At 38.2% G+C, this 19,869-nt stretch overlaps 1 protein-coding gene across 1 annotated transcript in view; it reads right to left on the bottom strand.

The window, feature by feature from the left end:
* THADA (THADA armadillo repeat containing) overlaps positions 1–19,869 on the bottom strand; it is a 164,248-nt gene that overhangs the window by 39,588 nt on the left and 104,791 nt on the right. The window contains exon 30 of the mRNA XM_086460579.1: positions 7,327–7,412. Within this exon, the coding sequence (XP_086316705.1) occupies positions 7,327–7,412 (86 nt within the window). The remainder of the gene's footprint in view (positions 1–7,326; positions 7,413–19,869) is intronic.

The raw sequence follows: 19,869 nt of genomic DNA, 5'->3' as shown, positions 1-19,869 counted from the left end.
GTAAGAACAAATTTTGTCTGACCAAACAAGGATCCTGGAAAACCAGCAGTCTTGTCCAGGATGCTGACAGACACCAAAGCGCTCCCCAAGAATTAAGTGAATCAATTTTCCACCCCCTTTAAGGACTGCTTCATTTGTGGGACAGGAAGAACTTCATCTCTCTTCTAGGAAGGGACACACCTTACACAACAACTTGGTTCTCCTCAACGCAGTGCACTAACATCCCACAGTCTTCCTCAATCCCTTTGTGTCCACTCCATTGAGATATGCACACAACCTCTACGTCACATCACCTAGGTTTGAGGAGTTGTTTTTTAAATCCTGTTTGTGATCAGCTGATGTTCACAGTCAGTTCTAGGAAATTAAATGGTCTTTCATCATCTGAAAATAAAGAGGAAAGGAAGAGGAGCAGAATGGAATTTGCAGACCTGATGAATCTCTAGCGACAAAGACCCTCAAAGTTCAGCCGGCTCCCAAACCTGTGCCCTGCCATTCTTCTGCAGCGGCAGGCAGGCACTATTCTATAGTCTGTTCCCGAAGTAAGTAGATACGTACTGTAAGGACAGAAAAACTTCCCTGCTCAGAGATTAACAAGCTGTCAGCTGACGGGCAGTTGAGCTGATCTGTCACCTCAGAGATTCTACAATATATTCAAAAGTGACAGACATCATCTGAATTCCTTCCATATTTAAAACCTAAACTTGTTTAATCGCCTTGCCAGCTGAGGTCCAGGACTGATTGCGTATTTCTGTTGGATTTCAGTAATTTTACATTGGCTGGCTAGGCTACTGCCAACCGGACAACTCTCTGTATCATCACGTGTATGTTGTGTGAGGGGCTTTTTTTCTGTATCTGTGATTCTGATACATCTAAGTATTTGCACACTTCTAGATAAATATTGAGATCAAATCCTGTACGCAGCCCCTCAAGCTTCCATGCCATCTTCCTACTAGAGGCTCCAGAGAAGAACAACAAAGAAGGGAAAAAGGGGAGAAATAATTACCAACATCAGACCAACTTACAGACACGCTGCAAAGTCAGACAAAAATACAAGAGCAGCAAGGAAATGCCGCTGTGTCTGCAGTACAACGTTACTGGAAGGGGGTCCAAGCATCAAGAAATCTGGATATTCATCATCATCCATCAAGACATGCAGGAAGCTGCAATTATTTATGCACTGAGAAGAGGTTAAAATTCTTTGCACTCACAAACTACCATCTGTCCAAGGGTATCTGAAGAGATCATATGAATCAAGAGAAAGCTGAAAGGTAACCAGTGCCAAGAAGAGATTTTCCCAGACCAATATTAAGGAAAAGTGTTTTCCTTCATATTTTCCCTTCTTATTAGAAGTGGGTTAGGCAGTCACTGGTAAATGGAAAATAAACTCAAAGAGAACAGAAAAGCATATTTTATTACAATGCGTAATTAAGATAACTGTTGATCAGGGAAAGGACATATTTTAAGCAGGATGTTTTCTTTAAAAACATTGCAACATCTTCGACATCAGAGACTAAGCATCACTACTCACAATACAATTCAAAACTACAAACACGAATTATTAACAGAATCCACAGATAATATATTGCTGAGGACAGAAGCATCCCGTTGCATTTTTGAATAGTACAAGAGAAAGTTTTCAAAGGAAAAAAAAAAAACAGAGGAAAAGAAAAAAGCATTTGATCTGGACACTGAAACTGCTATTTTTCTTGCAGCTTCTCTGTGGCACAGCACTGAGTTTTCCACTTTTTTTGCATTCACAGAAAACCATAAAAGCCCATGGAGACAGAGCAAGTCAGTCAGTGGTACACGCTCTAAAGAGAACCTGAAACAAGATTTCAGGGGGATGAGCAGTCTCTGTCTTCGCACGGGGACAGAATTTTAGTTGCTAAGGTTAACAAACACAATCGACTCCACTCTCCCCTAGTGTCACTGATTTCCTGTAACACCTTCCCATGTTCCGTATTCAACACAGCAGTATCATGCTCTACCCTCCACAACCCTCCTCCTTCCACTGTGTCCCCATGATCTTTCTGAAAACTTTTACTCTCCTCCTCGCACGTCTGTGCCACACGCTCTGCCTCCAACGTTTCCTTGACTGCCCGTTGGTGTTGCACACCTGCACCTCCTTCCTCCCAATACTTACTGCTTTCAGCCTCAGTCCATTTGCTTTGACTTTCTGTCTTGCACTCAGTTTTGCCCTGTCTTTGGGCCACCTTAACATCCCTCCCTTGATCTGCCCCTGGCATTTTACTGACTGCAACTCCCAGTTACTCCTTGTCTCTTGGACCTCCAACAATCCCATCCTCAACTTCTTCACTCTCCTGTCTGCATTGAATTAGAATATTGGGTACCAACTACACTTCCTTTTGACTTGTCTAATTTAATGCCTGGAGGTGTAGACCATTTAGATGATTCTATAAATATGGTTTAAATCTTTACCTTCCTTGAGTCAAAATAACATTGACCAAGTGCCACAGACTATATACTGGCACACAAAGTTTAGATAATTTCTAACATAAACAAAAATTGCTTTCAAGTTGTTCAGATGGAATTTCTTAAGCTAATTAGACCAAACAAACAAAACACACATTAACAAGCTGCCAGCATTTTTGTTCAAATAACTGTCTGGCCACACTTCTCAGGGATCTAGGTAAAGAAGTTAAAGCATGGCTAAAATAACCAATCTAGTTATTCCTGACAAGTTTTTGCCACTTAAACGTTATCAGTTTTTAAGTTAGCCTGCAGAAAAACTTGTTTTATTTACCATTTAGCTTCTTTTCAAAACAAGAAAGAGTAAGAAGTACAACACAGAAAAAAAGTGCACACAACCTTCAAATGCTATTTACAAGTTCTACAAATCATATCATTCAGGCAAAACATTTAACAGGTTCCTACTTAAAAAACAATTTGCGCTTTCATTGCAAAGCATCTAGAAGTTTAATAATGCATACTATTTCTACCAATATATTTTTATAACTTCTAATTAAAAAGGACAAATATAACTAAGAGAATGCTATTTGCAATACATGTTATTTAAAACACAGGATTTTGTCGTGTTTGAGAGCATAAGAAAGGACAAAACCAGCAGACAGTTGTATATAATTGCCCATGTTTCTGATCTCATACACACATATGCGATTATGCGATGCACAGTATTTTCTGCAATTGTTTCTGTTGTTCATGAGCAGAATTTAAGAATCTTAACGAAGTACATCTATGAAAGGTTTAGCTGTTTGGAAGACAGTAAGACAATGGAAGTCTGTTTTTGCAAAACTCAAGGAAAAAACATTAGTGAGAGCAGAATTCTGGCTGCTCCATTTTGATATCAAAACAATTTATTTATGAACAGGATTAATTATGTAAATACTGAGTAACTGATCCCACTGATGACAACAACAGCGGAGCTCGGTTAATCTCAAGAACTTTTATAAATTCTTCCACCACAAATGTAGAAAGGAAAAACGCATGGTTAGACTTCAAGTAGCAGCTTCTGCTAAATCACAGATTCATCCCATCTGACATCTCGTTTAAATGCTTTCTCTTTCCCATCAAACTTGAATTTTGAAGCCCATCTCTGAGTGCAAAGTGCGTAACCTCAGACACACATCGATCTGTAGCACTACAGCTTATAGACCTCTTCTTCCAACTCCTGTTGATCGAGACTTGTGAATTTGCAAATAATTATAAACATGGCTAAGGCAGGACACATTCTCACCTGGACTCAGAGGCATTTTTCTCCTCCAAAGATGCCTACAAGTGTTATTTGCTTCCTCCAGTAATGTTTGGAGTGTGAAGTTTGGGAACTTCCCTCTATTCCTACACCACCCACTCTGGTGCTGGTTTACTTCTGGAGGAATAACTCTGCTTTTTAGCAGAGTACAAGTGCCAGAAAATCCTCTGGAAGAGGACTGCATTGTTCTGCCCATAGACTGAAAAGGCCCTGGACATCTGTGATTCCAAGTCTATAAAAGTTACTGTGGAGACAATATATCAAAGTGGTCTGCAACAACAAATTCACTGGATATTGTTAATAATTATTAATACAGACAACAGATATCAGCTTATCAAATGATCCTAAATCCGGTAAGAACTTTTGTTTGCTATTAATAAAGGCAAAAATAGTATTTTTATTTCTGTATTTTATCTTTTTTTTTTTTCCCCTCTTTTTAGAAAAAGGCTTGCTTCAGTGTTTTTCTGAGATCCAACCACACTTGATAATTGAAAAAAAAAATGTAGTCTTGGCATTATGTATTGCCTCTGCACAACAGAAGACTCTCAAGCAGATCAGGAGCTGGAAAAAATGCTCTAGATTTTGCCTATCAACTCAAGGAAAGAAAACTGTATTTTCCCCGTGACATGAATCGGGCGACACTTCCATCCAAACCAGCAAATCAGAATAACTACAGGGGTTTTATTTTGTTTGTTTTAAGATAAATAGTCATCATTTGGCTAGCAATAAATTTTTAGCTGGAAAAGATGCTTTTGGTATCCATTACTCCCTGCCTTCCTCATCCGACATTTTAAATTGTTTTGAATTTGTGAAGTAAATTCCCTAAGGGTTGTCCTGCACTTTAAGAGACAGATTTTATTAATTGAAGACAACAAATCACTTACAGAAAATAATCGTAATGTAGGAAAGGCCCCTTTAGACAGGCATAATCAATTAGAAGTGGTCTGATTTTAACCAGTTGCAGGCTCATTACATTGCATTCCCGTTTCTGTTGATGAAAATCAGTTTCAGCCCATGGCCTGGAACTCATATACAGCACTTCCTGGGGCCTCTTAGATAAACACATCAAGAAACAGTTTTATTTGGATTTGTCCTTCACTCTTTATTCATTGAAATAACTTTACAAATCAAGATTAAAACAGAAAAACTGGCTCATAACCAGAGATACATCTCAGAAAAGTATAAAGCTTCAGTTAATAATTATTCCATACAGAACATTTAAATGTGAGACTCAAAACATTCATTTTTAACTGCTGAGTTAAGTCTTTCTCTTACTGTGTCATGGGACACTCAGGTTCTATTTAATATAAATGTATTACTCCTTCACTGCAGAAGGGCTTCTGCCTGTGATATATAATATTGTCCCTAATGCATCTTCAAGTTTTCAAAACCATATTTCCAGCCTATGTTTCTACTCTCTGTAGATACTGCCGGCAATATATAATTTTAAACCTACATAGGAATGAAACTTTTAAACAAGACAATACTAATGAACTATGCCTGTGCAAAGAGAGTCTGCAAAAATAATTGCTTTCCTTCTACAGAAATTGTACCTTAGAGCACCCAGGTTTGGAACAGTCCACATGAGCTACGAAAAACAAATGAATCCACTATAGTCAGTAATCCAGCCACAGCATGGTGGAGTCCCTCAGGCTCAAAAAGGGCTATTCATAAGTAACAGGCATTCAAAATAAAAAAAGAGGGGAGTTTCCTGGTGTGGAGAGGTCAATAAAAGCCTTTGCAAATGTGCAGCAATTGTTTAAAAACCAAAACAGACAAAAAAAAAAACCCCAAAGATAACTGAAATAGGAAAGAGACTGATAAAGGAAATGTAATGCCCACTAAATAAGCAAATGAAGAGCCCTCACATGGAATAATGGCTGTTCCTTCATAAAAGAAAATACAAAAGTAGAGCTGAAGGGTGTGTAATGAGAATAATCAGAAGGAGAGGAAAAGAACTTACATAGTTGAAGGGGGCTTTGGGAGTTGTTATTTTGTATTTGTATATATCACATCTATTTTGTAGATGTGATACACAGCTAGACTTTTTAATGTATTGCAAAGGATAATCACTAAGGCCAATGGCATATCAGGACTTAAGAAACCTTCCTTTGTATAAATAATGAAAATAAGTAAATACATATTGTAGCATAAGAATTATTGATGGTAGATATAGCTGGCCCCAAACAAACATTAAAGAGCCAGGAAAAAACCTACCCCTAGAGACGTGCTATATTGGAACTGCTTTATGTAGCGTGGTACATTCTTCCCTGTAAAGCATGTAGCCCTTACCGAGTCACAAACAGTGGTCAGTACCTGACAGAATGAGACCTATAGTGCAACATCATCTGAAAATTTCCCTTACTGACACCCAGGACCCATGAGAGAGGAATGACTCTTAGAGGACATGAAAGATCAGACCCATCTCCTAGAGTCCCCAGTAACCCTAACCATCTTCCTCCGGTATAGTGGAACCCACCTGCCACATATTTTATATGTCTATGCTTCTGTTACAAGGGCTAGATTCTGCATCAACCTGTCTAAGAAGTTCATTTCAGATGTTCATCACCAACTCCTTTTCCTGACAACTATCGCTATTTGAACTGTGCATCCATTCACAATTAAAATAAAATAAAAATCACAAATAGCAATTATGGAATTAAAATAGAACTACTTCTACCAGATGTCTACGCAAAAAAGCAAAAGGAATTGGTTTGAAAATGAAGAACAGCCCCCAAAACAAGACTATCTGAAATAAAGAACGGTTTCAACGACTTAAATGCAGGGTTAAAACTACTCATTAAGAATTTTAATGAAATGAAAGAACTATTCTTTAATTGCCTTCCTGGACTGACAAGGTAATTTATGACTCACTTGTTCATAAGAAATGAACAAAACAGGCCCACAAGGAAGCTAGTTACAGCTGACCGAAAGTTGCCTATACACAGTCACACTTGAAAGGGTATCCCTTCCTCCATACCTTGTTTTCTTCATTGTTTATAGGATGTTTGGTATCGTTGCAAACAAAACTCTGCATCGTTAAAACCAGTGATAGTTCCGACTGGTGTCTCAAAAACTTCACAGTGATAAAGAATCCACACAAAAAAAGAAATTAAAAGAAGGTGTCAGAGTTGTTTCTTACAAAACTTCTAAACATGAGAAAACACTGTTTCTCTGAAACACTTGCAGGTGTCTCACGAGAGAACATCTCTGTGGCTTTCAGAAAAGATTAATGTAGCAATATTCCAGGGTATTGATTTTGTTTATATTTATAACCTTGGATCAGAAAACCATTTTGGGACACTGGAGGTGATCTTTTTTGTTGTTAACACAGTTCTAGGATTAGGAATACTGCAAGATCATCGCTTCAAGCTTTGACATGGAGCCATACCTCATTCTCCTCATCAACAATCGCCAGGACCAGCTCTACAGAAGGTAGAATAAAGGGCCTTTTAATACAAAACAGCTAAAGGACTCCGGCACTCAATACATACCATGAGTGCAAGTAATATATTATTGTTTCTCCAGAGTCAACAGAGCTCAGAAATTTCCCACAGATACTCCATCTGATTTATAGAACAGTACATTTGACTCACCTTGCCTTTGACACTTCCCCAGGTGAGTACTCAGCATCACAAGGACATCAAGATAGGCAGCTCTGGTCACCAAACAAGGATTTGGCCTAGAAAAATCAAATCAGTAAAGATTAAATCGTTGTAACATCCATGCTCAGAAACAGCATTGAAACACACCAGCTTGGTGTGTCTAATTTACTTAATTAATGAAGATCAACTACCGATCCAATTAGATGGCATATACAAAATAATTAGGCCAAGTTATCTAAGCTTCACCTCCTGGCCCATTCTGAATGACAGTCTCCCTTGCAGAACGGCAACACCCCTCCTCCATCCATTCCACCAAATCAGTTTATACATTCCATTATTATTGGATGAATCAGCTTGCCCTGGCAACGAGTATGGCTTTGTTTTGTTTATAGATAATGTCTGTGACTAAAAGCATTTACAAAAATAAGTCTTCAGGTCCTATCGTTACAGTTCATAAAAGAGAAAATTCCCCATGAAAGGTACCTACTACATCTTTTCAACAGCCATAGCGCTCCCACTGTTCTGATGAAGACCACAGAGCCATGCACGTTTTTAAAATTAGACAGTTTCTGTGTATAATGCAAATTGGTAATAAGCTACTTTCTGCTATACCTCTTCAAGTCACAAGCGACAGACATTTTCTCTCCAATCAGAAAAGTAAAATTAGGTTACTATCTTCATTTTTCTTTGTATTGTTATCACTGAATGTTTCAGCCAGGAGAACTTTTCTTAAAATACAACTTAATAAGCGAACAAACAGGAAATCCAGTTCAAAACACAGAAATTATTCTGATAAGTCCAATGGGACTTGCATGAAAGCAAAACCTTTTAGAATCAAGCACCACAAGCTTAAAGTATGACTAATTCTGTTCAGTATTTCATTTTTATTTTATCTGGCACTTTCTTTGTATGCTTATCTTGACGTTTGAAACTCTTTCAAAACATTGTTAATTAAAAATGTTCCAACAAATATTCTCAACTTTAAACATCTTTAACATCTTTAAAATTCAAGAAAAAAAACTTTTTCAAATAAGATAATGTGACCATGACATAAAAATGAAAGGTCTGAGGTTCTTGTGTAGACGTTTGGCAACTGTATTTGCCTATGGAGAGTTAGCCTATGCTCCTGTTAAAAAAGACAACTTTTACCAGAAACACTGCTGTCACCTTCAGTAATAAACCCTGTAATAAGCCCAAATTACTTATGCTTTCTTTCATGGCCTGCAATATTAGGCACCCATACAATACACAGCAGATGACACACTACCCGGATCTCTCTTTTGAAAAGGTTTTTTCTCCTTTTGCATAAACAGAGACTTTTTAGACACTTTCTTACCAATGAAGTAGTTATGAGCCTCCCCAAACTTCTCCATGCTTGCCTTTTACCACTTGCCTTAAAGTGCAAGAACTAAAAGTCTGCCTGCAGAGAAGACGTACATCAGTAAGAACTGATACCATAAGAACTGAAAACAATTTTAATATGGCCTATTGCTGAAAACCTGTATTAGGAAGAATTAATTTCTAGCCACGCTGACTAAGCGAACCTCTCTTCTGTATCTTGGGCATCTAGTTGTTGCCCAAGTTGATCTTCAGAAATCTGTGTGAAAACACCACGAAGAAATACTCACAGGGTTAGGAGAAAACAGAGTGACAGATCAATCAAAGGTTTAGAAGAAAAAGAGATCTAGAAGTCTCTCACAAGTACTCATAAAATGGACGAAAGCAGCCATGACAGATTTCAATTAAGACGAGGAACATAATGGGCCTACTGCACTTCAGCTCCCTTGAAAAATGGAAGACTCACTTATTATTCAGTCTTCTCACTGGAAAGAAAATTTCCCACGTACAAACTGTGCCTTTGGAAAAACACGGATGATGCAACCTTTACTGAAGAAGTGACAACAGCAAAACTGACATGTTTTTTTATTCTGGTCCAGGTTTTAAGATTTTACCACTTCATTCTGAGTATGCGCATATGCATGTTTTGACTTTGAAACGAGGCTTTTCTGGCATAAAACACACCAAACGTTTGTGCTTGGCTGGCTCCACTGCTCTGGTGATGCTAGTGAATTCTCAGCTGTACGTGCCAGACGGACACAACAGGAAATTCAGTTCTCCAAAATCAAGAAATTTCAGTGTTGTTCAGACTGTAGCAGAAAGCTCAGTCCTGAAGACAAAGTCTGATTTGCATAACAGACCTGACAGCCAAAAATCACAAGCTGAACACTTCAAATGATGCACCGCACAGTATTTAAGATGACCTGTTCGTGCAGAACTTCAACAATGAGAGGAGAAAGAGTACAAGATGTTTCTTTTTTAACAGATACCCAAATAAAGTGGTGTTCCCATAAACAAGATTTGAGGAAATCTGTCTCCGAACAAGAAAGTCACAGCAGTAGCAAGGGTGGGAGCTCCAAGCATCTGGAACAGCATTTCTTTTTTTGTCCAAAACCCTGAAATTAGTTCATTTCCCTTCCAACCTGGATATTAATGGAAACAAACACATCATATGCTCACTCCAGATGATAAACTGTATTTGACTGAACAGGACAGAGCTAGAGACGGTTAGGACTCTCATATCTAAGGGTATGTCCACACAGAAATATAAAATGGATATCAAAACAATATTCATACTACTACACATATCTACCACTAGCAGGCTAGTGATGTCAGTGCAGAGATCCATACCTCATTCAAGTAATGCTTTGCCTACATTAGCAAGTGGGTTGGTGTAACAACAGCAGATCTGTGAAGTCAATCAGCTGTCACCAAAGACCCAATGGCCACCCTACATACCGTGCCCAGATGCATCAGGACATTTTAAGAAGTTCATCTCGTTGCTTTTTATTTCTCTTCAGTTACAGAGTTTATTGCCAGCCTGCTCCAGGAATCTCACTGCGCTTAGAAGGTTATCCCACAGTTTCTAGCGCTGCTTCATGATGCTGTGCTTGGAGGTTGACTGTCCGGGTGGAAATAAAAATCAGCTCGCAGATGACCACTGAGTTAAATTGCACCAACAGCCAATATTGCAGAATATTTCAACACATCTGACTGAAGAGAGGTGGAAGGCTGTCTGCTCTGAGTAACATCTAAAAGGCAAGCATTGTCATAGGCTTGACCTGCCAGGCCAAGGGGGAGAAGACATCTGCAACCTTTGGAAGCACAGGCAGGGACGGAAAGGATTACTGCTTAGAAAGAACTAAGTCCAGAAGAAACACATTTCTAATTTAATCAAGGAGAATGAAACGATGACAGGAGGAGCTGCTGTATCCCTACTAGACCATCACAAAATTTCATAGAAGATACACGGTGACTGAAAAAAAACACAAGTCAAAAAAAGTTAAAGGGACTGGATTTTAAAGGGTCTACAGATTTTTTTTTAACTGCCCAAAGCTCTGGCCTAACAGTATCTTCAGTATGAGGAAAAAAAGTGTCTTTTTAAAATTATTATTTTAGGTAGGTGTGGCTGAACAGTAGACAAATCTGAACTCACAGGTGCCAGTTTCCATACTATTAATTTTGACACATTATAGCGAATTTCTGGATTAGATCCTGAAAATAAAGTCTTCCAAGCCTGGCCAATTTCTTATTACTAATGCTGAACAAGTTATTGCGGATAGTCAGACTTCTTTGTAATTTCATTTTCAATTCTGGTACGCGAGTTGAAGTCGCTGACAGGAGGAAAGCTTTTGTCAGTCGTTAAAGACCAGGGGTTTCTTAAGAGAAAAAGGCTTATGGAACTAAATAGTCCTTTTAAAAATCACAGGTTCCTGTCCAAATAAATACTTTTGAAGAGGCCTAGGTTAAGCATTTGTAGAATATTATATGACTGGAGTAACCATAAGCTATTTGTTTTCAACAAGGAACTGCCTGGTAGGTGAATCAGGACGTGAACCCTTCAGGAGATATTCCCTCTCTGTGGATGTAAATCAGACTGGGCAGGCTCAGAAGCTCCACCTGTAAAACTGCGTTTTGCTCCAGCTGGCTTTGGCTACCTACAGGAGCGCTGGGACCGCCTGGATTTCTGTTCTGCGTTCACCGCCTTCAAGTACCACTGACTGCAGCTTAGGTCTATGCAACATGAAATCAATCCTACAGTCTCACAGTTTGGAGCTCTGCAAGTACTATTTTTTTTTAAAGTTTGATTCACCTTTTATAGTTGAGTCATGCTGAATTTAAGGTAGTCATTGGTTTGTTTATTTTGGATGGCAGATCTAATGCAAACCAAACTGGCATTTATTGGAGAAATCAGCAGTATGTGGTCACAGACCTCCTGTGTACCCTGCTCACACACATGGTTTCAACTCTATCAGGACCACATGGCTTAATTTCTAAAATTCCGTTTCTCTTGTATTACTGTTTATTTTAAAGAAGATCAACATTAATGAATTATGGAGCGAATTACCTCCTTTTCCAAAGGAAACAACAAGGAGCAAAGAACATGGAAAGCTCACACATTTGGCCTCAATTCTGTCAGAACACTGGGAAAAAGACTTAAACAAGCTAAATATACAACCTCTTGCTCCTCTAACCACTAAGGGTTGCAAAGGCCCTGCAACATCATTTCTACTCATTACAGGACACCATTTATAACCATTCAGATTTCTATATATAAACAAGGAAGCCAACACACCTTTATGTAGAGCAAGTACCAAAGAATTTTGATGCACAACTTTTGCAGATTCTCGTTCTCTTCTCAAACCTCCAATTTTCAATGACACTAAGTCAGATAACTTAAAAAGATGACAACTATTTTCTCCTGGATCATTCCTCTTTTTGAACCAAAACAGCATCATCTCACTTACAGATGAACAACAACAACAACAGTAATATTAATATATTGCATTTGTTACATAAATAAGACAGATACAAGTCACTGATTATGAAATCAAAGCTGTTTGTGTTGATACTTATAACATTAGGTTTTGCTTGTTCTAGTCAATAGAAATTCAGTGTTTTCCAAAGAGGTAGTTTATTTTGCTGATATTTTTCCTTATTAGGGAACAGATGTTGCAAACGATTAGTAGAACAAGCACTATAAATGTACAGCAACTTACAATATTTACTAAATATTACTAATTTACAATATTTACTAGTTTAATAACATAAAAATCAAAGCATACTTGCTCAAACTCTCAATGAGCACTAACAAATTTAAATGCAACCTGCCAATCAATGTCTATTAAATAAAAACCCGTAACATCGCTCTCACGAATTAGTTTATAGCTATAGGTATCTTACTGTAGTTCGCTATCTTAGGGACAGCCAAAACAGAACTTTCATAAAAGGTCTCAGGAAAGCTCTGTGTTTTGCAGTCTCCAAGCTCTTAGAAGAGTCTGCAAGATTTCAAATCTTTCAGCCAGTGCTGCTTTATGAATACAAGCTAATCTCATTTGTCAAGCTGGAATATAACTTTATTAAATAACTAACAAAATATAATTTCCTCCTAATAATATGTAACATAGTACATCACCCTTTAACGATACATAACTACACATGGTGTCAGCCAACATTTTTTCCAGAGTAAACTCCCAAATTGGTTACTCTCAGCCCCAATCTTTAAAAATTTATTAGCTTGATTAATGAGCCAGATCTTATAATGCAGAACTCCAGTCAAAATTATGTAACTTACAAAGCCGCCCACAAATCCCTGTATTTTGTCCAAAAAAGTTCACAACACACTCTTAAGCATCAGAGTAAAGAAACTAGTGTGGCAAGATTACAAGGGCAACTCTTTCAAAGGACAATTCATAGCTGCCTTGTGAACAGAGAATCGTCATTATGACTTGCGTGACCATTTTCATTTCAACTTCCAAAGTGATCAATTAATTGAATGAACTGCCTACTCCTGTGGTCTTTAATGAAAAAGTCACTCTTACTGTAACGCTGTATGTTTCTGGAGCCATTAGAAAGGCTGAAAAAGCCTAGAATTGCTAGAATGAAGACCTTTTCACAGCATTTAACTTATCAATAGTATTTCAGGAAAAGCCCTGCATTGAAAGAAAATCTGCAATAGCTAAACACCACCCTATTCTTCTGTTTAAATAACACATTATTGTCAAATAAACTCCTTAGCAACACCTATTAAATTTTATATTTTAGCTGGCAGAAAATAAATCAGTCTGCTGGTGTTAAATATAAATCCCAAATTCTCCTACTTTCTATCCACCAGTATTACACACAGTTTTTAGTTCCAACAGATAAATCAAATTGGTTTCCTAAACATCATATTCTAGCCAATACACAGGATGCTATTGCAAAAGCTTTTGCACAAATTCTTGTATTTCTGAACTTTAAAAACACTTCTGATGAGTCAACATGGAATTGCACCTTTAGCTCTAGCATAAATGCAGGGAAGAATTTAGATTAAGTCCAACACATCCTAATGACAGCTGGTACTTGGGGACAGGGTCTATGTGACTCCCTATTCTGAGTTTCCCAGTCTGTCTTTGTCTTCCACAACCTCAGAGCTTCAGGCTGGCACACTGGCTACTAAATTTTAGGTTTACAGTGTATCTTTCCCTCCCTATCAACTCCCAGCTTACTCCTTCCTGAAGAATGGTAGATCTCTGAAAAGCATTCTTTCTTCTGGTGGCCAGACTCTTCTGATACGTGACCTGCAGCTGTACCAGCTAAGATATCTTCTAAGCCCACCAAGAAGTCTATCTTCTGTTATGTTTGGGTCTTGATACAGTCAACACTACATAATCCTTACGGGGCTATCCATGGGGAGCTTTACCCTTGGCAGGTTGCTGATGACACAGGCCAAGCTGGCCTTGTACTAACCACATTTTACAGACATCTGGAAAATGATCACTTGTCACACATGGAGGCGACAAAGCTTATGGAAATCACACCTACACACACAATGAGCAGCTGATTAAAAGATGAACTCTCACATTGTTTTGGTTATTAGCTTTCAAATTCTGCGGTATCCTAAAGACTAAGGTTTTTTTGGGAGTATATTTGTTTAGAAGGCAGCCTTTGTATTTTAATCTATTCTCTCAGAGACCACATCTGTAACACTGAATCAACATGCACAGCCTTCCTCTTGTCTTCTTGAGGAGACATTAATAATGGATTTAATTATTAAACTTTGTCCATAGCATTTCTAACCATGTAATACAAAACCAGCACATCAGTGAACATCACGGCCACAGACCTCCATTTAATGGAAAGCATTTTAAAAAAATAATAATGAAGCCTACACTACCAAGTAATCCTTGCTGAGTTCCTGGAAGCGCAGGAACACCTGCACAGAAATACAAGCATCTAGTAACAATGCATCTGCTTGCCTACTTGCTGCTGTTGAGATCTTCTTGGAGTAATTACCATGGGCACAATCCCCTTGACTTGCCCATTCTAGAAGACCAGCTCATCCTGCATTATAACAGGCATTTTCTCCAAAGGGAAAGTTGCTGGTCTGGTGATTTAAGTTTTTCTATCACCAACAGAGCCGGACTATTATGTTGCTGTTAGTTTCCCCGGTAAAGGCAGAGAATTTATTGCTTCAAAAAGAAGCTACACAATTTTTTTTTTTTTCATTGTGATACCACCAAGAACATCCTGAGTTTCAGCCATTAAGAAAAATTAATTTGTGCTCTGGCTGTCCTCGGTGAATTATACGAAAAGGTTGTGTTTTGTTGGTGATGTTTTTAGCATACCGGATTGATAAAATAATCCTTTCTGTTCTCTTTTTTGTTCTCTTAATGAGAACTGCATGTGATCCCTTAGCAGCATCCTAGAAAACTTAGAGGTCAAACTAATCCCATGTGCAAATTTAATGAATTTTACACAATTAACATCAGAGGTTTTGCCTACAAAGAGACAAGGTACTAAAACTCTTTTGTTTATTCAATGGAGAGCGTTTTCAGATATGAGTAAGGATTTATGTCCTGTAATTGTACATGGTTTGTGCCCACTCTGAATGTTGCACTGGTGGAGGGAAAACACCTTAACAACCTTATTTCATTCCTAATTTTACCTGAATGTTCGTATTAAGTTAGATGTATACCTATGAAGCAGAGTCAAAGAATGTTTTATCTTATGCAAAGGCAATCTGAAACTTCAGTCTGAAGTTTAAACATCTCTGCTGATACCCAAAGCAAGTGTTCCAAAGCAAGCAGTCACCAATGCCTAAATAAACAATTTGTAGCTGTGTTAAGGATACTGCTATCAAAACTAGTGAAAGAGTGGACTTGGAGCAGCACAGAAACTGGAATTAGCCTGCTAAAAGTACGTAAGATTTAAAGAATACATTTATGAACAGTGAAATAACTGTTATGACTCTGCTCTCAAAAGCAAAGATGAACCAGGCTACACACACACACACATTATTGCTCCAGCCCAGCTGACAGAAAATTAGCTTTTCAATTTGAAAGTTAGTAAACAGAGTTCCATAGAGCCAGGCTCAGCCATTAAAACTACTTTCAATTTTCGAACATGGCTGTATAATGCATACAGACCACTAATGCACAAAGGTAATTAACAGCACTCTTCAATGTGTAGGCTTTACAGACAGAGATGGAAAAGAGGGAAGGATAGAAAACAGAAAGATGCCAAAGGCAGACATGGCCTTGGAAGGACAAGAAGGTTTGTCTTGATGCAGTGAAAGAGGGAGAGGCAAGGGAACTATCTGAAGAGAAGGACCACTCTGCCAAGGAGGATGATCTTGTGCAACCTGCTGTGGGTGAACCTGCTTTAGCAGGCGGGTTGGACTAGATGATCTCCAGAGGTCCCTTCCAACCCCTACCATGCTGTGATAAAGCTCCTTCCAGCTCCCAAATAATGTCCTCCTTCCAAAAAATCACACAGAGGCTGTCTGCAAAGCTGCAAAGTCACGGGCATCTTGCACCTATATCTAGATAGGCCTGCATGGGCCACTATTTTGTCTTTAATAGCCTGCTCACTAGAAATTACCACTGTCTCTCCTAAGGGGCAATGAGAAGAATAAGGGCATATTTAGGATGCACTCTCTGAGTCACAAAGACCTGCAACCACAGTGAGGCCACATTCCCAAACAGATGGCCCAAATGCACCACGCATGAAGTTCCTTCTAGGAAGGACCTAAGACTGGTTGTCTGCCTGTTATCACTCAAATAGCGCTGACAGCAGCAGAGGTGGGGAAAGTGGATGCTACAGGCTTGATGGAGTGCCACGGCCATCGACTTGGCAAGTTAACATACTCTGTGGAGTTACAAAATACCTGTGACATTTCCCCCATTCCCAGCAGTTATAGCTGGATCATCCTAGAGTCAGCCTGGAGCAGCAAGTATCTCAGTGGACAGTGAACCTGGCTTTGAGCCCCAGCCTGGAATAACTTTTGCATATATTTCTCTTGTGAGCTAGAATCTTGTGCCCCTACACCAGGACCCATTTGTATTTTCAGCAGTCCCTTCCATAAAGCAGAGAGCTAAGCAGCAGCACCGCAGAGCACAGGATATTTGGGTTATAAAGCTAAGTGCACACACCACAGGTGGTCCATTCCAGACAAACTAGTGACTCCTTGCAAAATGCAAAGCCAGTTGGTTTTATACAAGGCTGTTCCACACAAGTTAGTTTCAAGAAAGCAGCCTTCTCAGAAGTAAACTTTCCCAGTGCAGACAAGCTCTCAGCTAAGAAATGGCACATGGCTGGAGGTTAGCAGAGTATGTTATTTGACTTCTGGCAGAACCTCAAAGTCTTTTCCCTCTCCTGTGGTCTCCAGTAAGAAGGCAGGCAGGAAAAAAAAAAAAAAAAAAAAAAAAAAATCAAACTAAAAGCACTGGAAGACAGCATCCTACAGCAAAGCTGTGCAATGACATGATTTCACAAATTTTCCAATACCAATAGTTTGCCATGCCAAAGGCTACAAATGAAACAAGACAGATATTTCCGGGACTTCTGTGCAACAAATTACCAGCTCCAAAGGCTGCTCTTGTAGCTTTCTGTATTTATGAAGCAGAGGACATCTAGAGTCAGTCTTGTAACAACTTGGTATGCAGTTGAGCTAAAAACTACCTTTTTTTTTTTTGTTTAATTCATATGAAAGGGCTTTGATCTCTTTCAAAGGCTTAGCTTGATATATTGATTATTTTTTTAAAGCTTTCACCAGACTAATTCTCATCACTTCATTCCATCACCTCAGTTCTCCAACCAAGCAGATTTTATGTAATTTTTAAACTTCTGTTGTTCTCAAACACCCTGCATATCCCATACTTGCAAAAAATGCAAAATAACAACACTGGAGTGGGGGGAAGAAATAACATTAATAAACCACTTTAGACTAACAAACAAGAGTATACTAAAACAAAATAAAAAACACCAAATGAAGTATAACCTGCAAGTAAAGTGAAAAATTTCAAACAGCACCTTGAGAAGTGGATGAAAGGCAGGTCTCACTCACCAAAACATCAGAAATCGAAATACTACTTTTGAATAATCAAAAAAGTATTCTGAAGATGTAAAAAAAAAACCAAGGAAGGTGGAAGAAAATTTTTTTTTCTTTTGATATTCCAATATATGCTACAAAGGAGAAATGGCAACCATGTCCCATTAACATGAGAAGCCTGCATTCACAACAGGCAGAAAATATCAGTCAAAAAAGTGAATTTTTTATGAAATTCAGTTTGGGGAATGTGAGTCATTATTTCATTCTCTAAAGCAAAATCAGGTGGGGGAGGGGAGGAGGAAGCGATTACTATATTACAGGGAATATGCAAGTTTCTTGAGCTATTCTACACCAATACATTCTGATGAAAGGAAATTACATTCTAGCTCTGAAAAGCAAAAAGAAACCCCAAAACCCAAACAAACAAAAAACCCCACCCAGTGCAGCAAACAGCTGAAGAACGATAATCGTTCCTCCAGACAGACATACATGACAATTGAGCCTTATTTTTAAAACTACTTACGCAATCCAAAACTTTGTAATTCAAGTTTCTCAGAGAAGTTTGTTCCATAGTACAAAGGAAGCATTTAATTGAAAGAATACCAGCAAGAATGTTACAGAACTAGCACAGAAATGTGAATGAAGACTGATGTTTGGAAATAATCGCCCATTTCCCCAAATTCACAAACCATTCTCCTGTTATTTAAACTTTTTTTACCCATTTAAAATTAGTAGTGGGTGCTTCTAATACCCTCGTTTCAAACAATCACTGCACTACAGAATCAGCAACACGCTAAGTTATCTCCTTATGAAAAAGGCGGAAGAAACAGATGGAGATTCATTAATTTTTCTCCATGGTGCCCACTCTGCCTGAACAGAAAGAAGGTAAGAATGACTGCATGTAGACCAAGGGTCCGGCCAGCCACCACCTTCTCTGACAGTGACCAGCAGCAGCTGCATATCAAGAATAACAACAGGGCACAAATGAAGTGCTGGTTTCCTGACACACTCTCCCAACATCCAGAAAACTGCACAAACGGACTTAACTGAGTTTCACATCTCAGTTGCCAAGCAACCTCCTAAAACTCCTTTAAAACAAAAGAGAAAATAACAACAAAATCCTTAAACCCCACCATTCACCACAGAAGAGTTGTTCAGCTCCGCACAGCCAAATATAAATGGTAAAGCTGCACAATGAAAGTGGGAGACTAAAACCACCAGAAAATACCATCTATTTAAATACCTTTGTTTGTTTGGGTTGTCTGTTGGGCTTTGTTTTGGTTTGTTTTTAAGTCACACCACACTGAACACATTTATCTCAAACAGAAAGTTAAGATGCAAGCAAATTTTTTCAGCTTTATCATCATTTATTGTAGTCTTATGTTTAAAATATATTTGGAAGTAAATTTTGTTACCAAACATTTCATGGATATTTTACTTGCTTTTTTAGATTTTAAAAAAAAAAGAAAAGAAAGAAAAAAGAAAACACACCTTAGCGCAAAGTGTGCCTAAGGATGTATGGCTGTATGGGCTCAGAGAGAATGATAAAGTACATTAGAAATTTGCAAAAAGAGTTTCTGTCTGTAAAAAAAAATCAATGCCTTAACTTAGTGTTGCAAACCTGTATGCTTGTAATATAAGATTTTACTAGCTGAGGAGAAAGGGGTTTAAAAAAAACCTTTACATATAACATTAACTGAATAATTGAGAATGCATGAAAATGAAAAGTAGGCTACAACAAACTAACAGAATGAAAAAAAATTCTACTGACAGAGGGTTAATATTAGCACATACAGCTGTAGCTTTTTACAGGCAAGTGAAAGAGAAAATACATCTCTTCGGGCAATACCTATACCATGTACCAGGATTTCTCAAAGAGAGCCTGAAAACATGTCATTTCTGGACATGATACAAAAAAAAAGCAGTAATATGACCGAAGTATTAAAAAGACCAGCTCCAAAAAAATACTTTGAAAACACAGAATTCATTTAAAATCTGTAATGAACGGAGCCTGGCCCTTACATATTTGCTGCAGGAGAAAGAGGTTAGAATTATTTAGCACTAGTATCTTTCTACTGAATTCAGTGTCCGGTGTTTGGGGATTTTTTTTTTTTGCTTGCTTGTTTGGTTTTTTAATAACAGTATCAATAGATTTAATTTACTTA

Source organism: Leptosomus discolor, chromosome 2 (genome assembly GCF_034619465.1).
Source record: "Leptosomus discolor isolate bLepDis1 chromosome 2, bLepDis1.hap2, whole genome shotgun sequence".
NCBI classification, from domain to species: domain Eukaryota; kingdom Metazoa; phylum Chordata; class Aves; order Leptosomiformes; family Leptosomidae; genus Leptosomus; species Leptosomus discolor.
This window is presented reverse-complemented; position numbering and strand designations above follow the sequence as displayed.